Here is an 8,928-nt window from a genome sequence, read left to right as displayed (position 1 = left end):
AAATAATAGAAAAAACGACGTCATACTCAAAACTGGATCATGTGGGGAGAGGTGAGCGATTCAGGACCATCATGGTCCTCTTGTTCAAAAAGGGACCTATAAAGGATTTCTTATAATATTTTATATCAGCGTATTTATGGATTCCCAAAGGGATTATAAATGTCAAGCAGTATGTGCAAGATGTAAGAAAGCCGTATAAAATAAGGACTTAGATCGTTTTTGAAATCTCTTCTTTCATCCTGATGTAGTAGTAATACATGGTAAGAAATATTACTTTGTGAAGTATTTAGTCACAGTTGTAAATTTAAATCTAAAGTGACGTTGAAACCATGACAGATACTTTCCTAAAGAAGAGTATCAAGTGTTTATCGGGATATTAGATCAAGCGATGCGGTAAATAAGGTCCTAGAAAGAAATAACAGATAATAAAAAATTATTATCGACAGCGTCCGCCATAATTCACTTGGCACTTGTTTAAGCCTTCCAACATGTTTTATCAAATAACCTGAATTAATAAAACCTAGCTTTGAAATCAAAATTAGATTTCAAACATGACTTGCTGAACAAATATTAATTTTTGTTCTTTAGTTTCGAACATTTGGACATTACTGTTTGGAATTGTAAATCTTACAAAACTACAGACATTAATTTGAAATTAGATAATCCTACATAAGCAAGGTCTTAGCAAAGCTGCTTAGACTATTACTAAAAGTGGGAAAATTAAAACGGGAAAAATAAGTAGGGAAAAGAAACGCTTTCTGAAATATAAAACACTTGAACAGCCGAAACACGCCACCACGAATGTTACTGCGTCTTAGAGTGAAGTTGTTTAAGATTAGTGTCGTTGGCGTTTCATACTATGTAAAAACAAAATGCCTAAATGACTCGGTAGATGGGCTTGAGTTACACAACACCAGGCTATAGGCCCTTCTTAATATTATCTCATGAATATTGAATAAGATTCCCAGAGCGAGGCTGAGATGGGTCAGTTGTAAACATTGCTGATAAGCAGAATGGCAGCTACTATAGTGATAGTGATATATACCAGTTTAATCCCTAATATAACATTTTTTGCTGCTGAAGATTATATTGGAACTTACAAGTTCTCTTCTAAAGAATATTTATGAATATTATAGTGAAAGCTACATACATTATTTTTAAAGTAAGATCAAATACCTATACTTTTGTTGTTGTTGTTTTTCAGCTTGTTTACCTGTATATGAAACTAAATCATCAATACACATCTTATCTCTAAAACTGTAACTAATTGGTCAATTTATGCAGCTGTAGAAGTGGCCAGCTTTTAAGTTCTGATTATAAACACTGATTGCTTGTACTATTGGGGCTAGTAAGTTGTCTACATAGTAAAGTTTGTTCAGAGCAGTCAGATTCTTTCCTAACCATATTATTTCATATATCTTAAGCGACACCAACACAGGCTAGCTTATGTACCAATAGCAGCCAAAAGGTATGCTTAAGTCTGTAAAAAAAGACATTTAAAAACCCTTATTTGGTTGTCAGTTTTAGGACACCCTGGTTAGATACAAGGAGAAATAACAAAGCATTTAAGTTTAAATGTTTAAGTTGGCTGGCTAAAGCAATACATTCTTAATTTTTCTAGCACAGCTCCAGTCCTTCAGTGTTGATATTTCCGGTCCTTGTTCAACATAAAGTAGGACTGCTGTCAATGTTTTTCCTCCAGTTGTAGATGGTTCTTTTGTACTCTCCATTGTTTCACATTTTTGTCAGAAAATAAATAAATTAAAAGAATTTGAAAACAGCCTCCTTCATTTCTGAACACTGAAATGACATGACTGAAGTACAATACAAAACATAATGTCAGCAATTATTTTATTTTTCTAATTATTAGACTAAGTGTTCTTTTTTGAAATTCGTCTTGGTTTAAGTTGTGGTCAGCCTGTATATTTTTCATTTTTGAAGTGCTAGGAACAAACAACTGCGGACTTAGAGATCTGTTCAGAAAAAAAAACAGAAATCTATGACATAAATAATAAATATGGTAAAATTGGAAATGCATTTTACTAGCAAATATACTATTTACTCTAATAACCTTCTTTAATGAAGTTTGTGTATTTTTGATAAAATTTTATTTGACTGCGAACTTCATTTTCGAAAATACAAGAAATGTGATTATAATGAATATTGTATATACATACCTGGAAATCACCCACTGACACACATCTCGCCTGATTTTAACTACCCAATTCATCTTTGGAAAATTTATAAAAACTCAGATTAAATAACATCAGTCATTAGAATTACACTTTAGAACACATTAAAAGGAATTAATTATTAAACTGTGTGTTTTCCTATCTGATCATAAACAGTGTACTTTAACACTGGAAGCAGTAATACTGCTCTGAGATAATGTTTACAACTGACCCATCTCAGCCTCGTTCTGGCAATGGAATGTAAAGCATGCATATAATTTGAGAAGGGGCTATCCCGTGCACGTGAACCGAAAGCACCGTGATGTTTCGATCGGGCTATTCGGCATGTCCCGCAGGTGTACCTAAATTGGTGCGCACGCATTTTAGCCTGACTTAAATGAGTACAAATCCAGCGAAATCGTAGTATAGGGCGAAAAACTGGTACACAATCGACAAGAGGTACTAAAACTAGCACAAGAACTATTGATCATATTTATACTAAGTCTACACATATGGAAAATGATATTAAGTCCAATGTCCCAGAATTAAGTTTAAGTGACCATTATCCTGTAAGTTTTATACGTAACGTCAGTAAACATATTAAATTTGTAAAGCATAAAACCATCACTTATAGATCGTTTAGTAGTTCCGAAGAAAACTACCTTAATGATTTAGCCTTGTCCGGTATAGATGATGCTGAATCTGTAACAGATCCTAATATATGTGTCTAGATATAATTTACTATAAATTAAATAGCGTCTTACACAAACATGCACCGCTCAAACTTAAAAGGGTTAAGCGTCTTAAACAACCAGAATGGTATACAGATTCTATAAAAGAAACACGTAGGAAGAGAGATCAGTTTCATCAATAGAAAGATTGGGATTCCTACAAAAATGACGTAATAAAAGCAGTTCTTTAATAATGCCATTAAGTCTAAGATGGATTCAAAGCACCTATGGTCTAATCTTAAAACTCTTTCTGGTCAGTCTTCAGCTTCAGTGAAACTCCCTTCAGTTTTCAAAATCAATAATGAAGTCATAGAAGGCGGCATGAATATTGCAAATGCGATGAATGTTCACTTTGTAAATATTGCGAATATTATCAGTAGGGTTCCTTTTAATGAAGATAATTTCTCTGATCTTAAATAATTTTGTGATGTGAAACTGAATTATGTGACTTTTAGCATTGAACACATAACAATCCATGAAGTTAAAATCTTATTAACACTTTAGACACAACTAAAGCAACTGGTGTTGATGGTATAGGACCTTGTGTTATAAAAAATGTCCTCTGACTACTTAATAAATTGCATAACCAGTTTAATTAGTAAATGTATTGACCAGCGTGTTTTCCAGAGAAACTTAAAAGAGCCTGTGTACTACTTTTACATAAAACTGGTCCTCTAGACGACCAAATAAATATAGATCAATTTCTATTTTACCGACTTTATCAAAAATATTTGAAAGGCATATTGCTATACAATTACAAAACTTTTTTCAGTCAACTTATATTTTGCATGCTGCTCAGTCAGGTTTCAGAAAAAAACGCTCGTGTCACACTGCCTTAATTCACCTTGTAAATAAATGGTTGAAAGAAATAGATTCGGGAAATGTAGTCGGCAGTCTTTTTCTTGACTTCCGTAAAGCGTTTGATTTGGTTGATCACGCAGTCTGTTAAATTAAATACAAGTGTTTCTGATGAATCATTCATAAAAACAGGAGTGCCCTAAGGTTCAATTTTAGGTCCTTTATTGTTTCTCTTATACGTTAACGATTTGCCTTTACATTTGAAAAATTCTAACTTTGACATGTATGCTGATGATTCAACTCTATATGTGGCTGATCGGTCAGTTTCTCTTATTGAGACCAATTTACAGTCTGACTTACATATCATAGATAAATGTAGCGTTGCAAACAATATGGTACTTAATCTTGTAAAAACTACTTCGATGCTGATAGGTTCCCAGTATAAAATAAGACATTCTGCTCGTATAAGTTTTGTCACAAATCAAAACGTTTTAGGTGTACATATCGATCAGCATTTAAAGTGGGATGGTCACATAGAAAATGTCTGTAAAAAATTATCTAACAAATTAACATTTACTCGAAAAATCTCAAAATTTCTCACATTGGAAATGTAATAAATGTTTTATAATGCATATATCATTCCGATTATTGACTATGGTGAGATAATTTGGTGTAATGCTCCCAGAACTTACTTTTCAAAAGTCTCGGTGTTTCAGAAAAGTATTGCTAGATGGATATTAGCAAAACCTTTGTTAACTTCTTCTGTTGCTATGTTTAAAGAACTGAAATGGCTTTCTGTCGAAAACAGACATAACTTACATATAGCTATAATGACGTATAAGGCTCTACATGGTTCCACCCAGGAGTATATTACTCAGTTGATTACTGTTTCCGACAACAAGTCATAGAACCTAAGATCTAATTCCCAAGGTTTAAGTACTCATTTCAGACTCAATTCAGATTATACAAACTGAAACAATCTTTTAAATTTTTATCAATGAAAGTGTGGAATTCTATACCAGTTATGATCAGAAATGCAGCGAATGTGAACTCTTTCAAATAGAGTTACAAAATTTTTTTTATTTGATGAAGTCTGCACTGCATAATTATAATGCTACAGGTGCTCGGATCAAATTCGTTTTTACCTTTTGTTGTTTTTTGATGTTGTATCATTTTAATATGTATTTTAATAATTTGTACCTTGTTGAAGGCCTCATTGTACATATGTGATTTCATTTGTATCTACTTATGTCATTGCATAATGAGTTTACCTTCGTAAAATAAAGAAATTATTTATTATTATTATTATTATACTACGTTAATAATTTGATCATCATTTAATCAAGGGTAACACAAGGAACATTTGCGTAAAATAGTTTTAGGATCGGACCAACAGTTTTTGACGAGAGTATTTGCCGCTTCAAGTTTATCCAAATATGGAACAACATTTGGTGGGGTGGTCATTGTTTTGACATATCGGAATAATTTAAACAATCTTGATAGAATGTCACCCACGGAAGTGCGAACGCAGTGGCACAGTAATTACATTTTTTGACTACAAAACTAGAGGCAGTGTGTTCGAGCCCCTTTTCTTTCAAATAGAATTACCCATTTTGAGATAAGAGTATGCTAAGAAACCAGGGAAGCTTCTGGAATTGGATCGTATTCAGTATCTTGCAATATCATCCAACTGAAAATTACTTACAGTCATCCGGAGGAGTCGCAAATATGGGTCTCCGGTGGCGCTTATGAATAAGCTTACAAACAAACAAAAATCACGCGAGCCACCAGTTTCTGACAGAATGCTTTTTTAAAGTTTCTACTTATTCATATTGGGAAAATGACCGCGTCCTCTGATGGCCATGTGTTGTGACAAATATTAACAGAGAGTAACCCTAGAATCATTGGTGGTAAATTACTTTAAAACTAGGCCATCTGTTTCTGGCAAGATGTTTTAAATTTTCCCCAATATAAATATAGGGAAAAGTGATAACGCCCTATGGCGGCCTTTTTCAGAGGGGTCACCTTTTCTATGAAATTATTCTAAAATCGGTTTTAGGAGGAGATATAGTTTGAAGACTGCTTTTTTAAACTCTGGATGTCCCTGTATGCATTCAATTAAAACGAAACAACTTTGAAAGAGAAAGAGCAAATGTCATCAATTTCCAGCTGGTAGTATCAGAGAAAATTTTCGTTTCAAGAAAATGTTATTAGACGGACGTTGAAAGATCACAATAGCACTTCTTGAGCAGGCTGTGCTTTGTAGCTGGATGGTGACCATAGACTGACTTATAGCCAAATTTACTTGTTTTTCACTGAGCGCTCTAAGGTGAGGGGTCTCATTTTCAACATGTAGTTGATTCATACAGTGTTGTGTGTTGTTCTGGATGGTAACGTCAAATTTCCTTTTTTAAAGCGTCAAGATTCCACCGATACCAAGAGCTGTCACTATTGGTGACAAATGCCCCCGAAGTGTGCCCAAAAATGCTACAGCTGTATGTGTAAAAAATCACACTTCATTTCGTGACCTTGGCCTTGACCTAAGAGGCCCGGGTTATAAGCGTGACAAACATTCTCAGTATGGATAACATTTGTTTCAAATTATTTTCAAATCCCCTGATAAATGGCAGAGTTATGAACCAGACCAGAAAGCCCCATTGTGACCTTGACCTTGGAGCTAGGGGTTTGAATCTTGTGCATGACACCTCATCTCCTTATAGGAAACATTTATGCCAAGTAATTTCAAAATCCTTTCATCAATGGCAGAGTTATGGACCGTACAGGAAACAGACCCTGTTAACTTTTAACCTCTAAGTGTGACCTTGACCTTACAGCTATGGGTCTGGATCTTGCGCATGACATGTCGTCTCATTATGAGGAACATTTATGACATGTAATTTCAAAATCCCTTGATGAATGGCAGAGTTATGGACCGGACACGAAACAGACCATGTTAACCTTTGACTTCTAAGTGTGACCTTGACCTAGGAGGTAGGGGTCTGGGTCTTGCACATGACACGTCTTCTCATTATGGTAAACATTTATGCCAAGTTATTTGAAAATCCCTTTATGAATGGAAGGGTTAAGGACCGGACACGAAACAGACCATGATAACCTTTGACCTCTAAGTGTGACCTTGACCTTGGAGGTCAGGCGCGTAGCTGGGGCATTTTTCATTGTACGCAGAGGTAATGTGGGGATCGTGCGTGGTATCCACCACTTGATTACTTTTTAATGTGTGAACGGCAAATGGTGCATTTTAGCGTGTATTTGAAACAAAAATATTGCACAAATAACTTATTCTTTCTCATGTATGTTATTTAAAATGTATTGTTTTACTAGGACTTCGTGTAATATTGCGCGTGTAATCTGTGGTTCATGTGCATGTGTGCAACTTTTTATTCAAAACAGATGGTTCCTGGTAACACAGTTTCAAACTATCATCATGATTAGATATATCATTTTAGGGATATGTCTATAAGTATATTTACCACATTGTTAAAGGAATTTGGCCACAACTCAAGTTTTGCTATCGTGATCCCGCGCTTCACGTATCGCCTGCTCATGATGGAGAAGCGTGAAACGCAAAATGACGATGGCGAAGGGCGAGATTACGACGGCGCGGTGCGAAATTACGAAATTTTCACGATTCCACGCGTAGCCATCGTGATCTCGTGCTAAGTCAGCGTGATTTTGCGCTTTGAGCTTCATGCTCTGCTTTCTATTGGGATATGCGAAGCTCGAAGCGACGACGGCGAAATACGAGATCGCAAAATGTTAGCAAGTTTGTGCTTCGCTTTCGTGTATCACCTGCGCATATGTTAACGAAATAATGGTGGTGAAGCGTGAGATCACGATGGCAAAGTATTAAGAACATTTCGCGATTTTGCGCTTTTAATCGTCATGATATTGTGTTTCGCCATCATGGTCCAACACTTGGCTTATCACATGTGCATGATGGAGAAGCACAAAACGCAAAATTATGATTGCGAAGTGCGAGATTACAATGGCAAAGCGCAAAGTTACGAAAACATCACGCTTGGCCATTGTGATCTCGTGTTTCGCCATTGTAATTTCACGCTAGCGAAATTAATGTATACAGTTAACTTCAAATATAACGAACACAGTTATATTGAATTTTTGGTAAATTTTCTATTATAAGAACATTTTAAAATGCCCCTATTTCAGCCTTTTTTGATTTATGTAAGACAAAACGGTTACAACAAACATGGTTATAGAAAATTATGGTAAATAAGAACATATATCCATGTCCCAAGGTTAAAATATACATTAAAATAACATATATCACGCTATAGTTACCCAAAAGGTCATTTGCAGGAGTTTTATAAAGGTTTTAACATTAGCATTGGGTAGACATTGTACTAACATATTGATTTGTTAAACAAATAATTAAAACATAGCTTGATTATTGATATATCTCAATGACATCTAAAACCAGTCGAATTTAAATGGATGTTCGTGTGGGCAGGTAGGGTGTTTTTGAGTGATTTTTGTGCGGGAAAAAGGGAAAAAATGACTGGGAAAAAGACCCCCCCCCCTATAAAATGGGGGGTATTTTAATGGGTGTACGTTCATTTTAGAGCACGCTTATTGCTTCAAATAAACCTTGAACAGCGGTAATATACATTGGACCAGAGATGAATGGGATGGTTGAAAGTTTCAACCAAAGATAAAAAATAATTTTTGCATAAATTGACTTATCGTAAGTATATAAAAAGCAGTGTGTTGCCTTCATTGAGATCAAACAACATGGGTTCAGTTTCCTATCAACACGGCGATATTACTAGCATAAGAGGCGTGGATGCTATTTGTCATCAGGTGAACTGTTTGACTGTAAAAGCTCATGGCCTGTCATCACAAATAGCTAAGAAATATCCGTGGGCTGATATCTATGCGAAAAGAAAATCGATAGGAAATAGAAATCTAGCCACGGTGGAAACGAGAGGAACGCCAGGCGATGTTGCTATATACGGAGACAATTCGGGTTTTCACGTTGTTTGTTTGTTAGCCCAGTGGGAATACGGCAAATGCTTTCAGTCGCGAAGAAAACAAATTTCACCGTATTATGATACACCAGAGAAAAGGTCGGGATGGTTCAAGGAATGCTTGGACAAACTAGGAAAACGCGATGACATACAAACGATTGCCTTTCCAGAAAATATCGGATGCGGATTAGCCGGAGGGAATTGGAAAATCTACTTGGAGCA

The 8,928-nt window shown here is 35.4% G+C and overlaps 1 protein-coding gene across 1 annotated transcript; it reads left to right on the top strand.

Moving 5' to 3' along the window:
• Nucleotides 1-8,164: 8,164 nt before the first annotated feature.
• On the top strand, nucleotides 8,165-8,921 carry LOC123543984 (uncharacterized; the record flags this gene model as incomplete). Its single annotated transcript, XM_045330046.2, is given in 1 exon segment — nucleotides 8,165-8,921. A coding segment is annotated over 1 exon segment (451 nt), but the record flags the coding sequence as incomplete, so codon positions are not given.
• Nucleotides 8,922-8,928: the final 7 nt, after the last annotated feature.

The sequence above is a fragment of the Mercenaria mercenaria genome, unplaced genomic scaffold, assembly GCF_021730395.1.
Source record: "Mercenaria mercenaria strain notata unplaced genomic scaffold, MADL_Memer_1 contig_3327, whole genome shotgun sequence".
NCBI lineage: Eukaryota > Metazoa > Mollusca > Bivalvia > Venerida > Veneridae > Mercenaria > Mercenaria mercenaria.
This window is presented reverse-complemented; position numbering and strand designations above follow the sequence as displayed.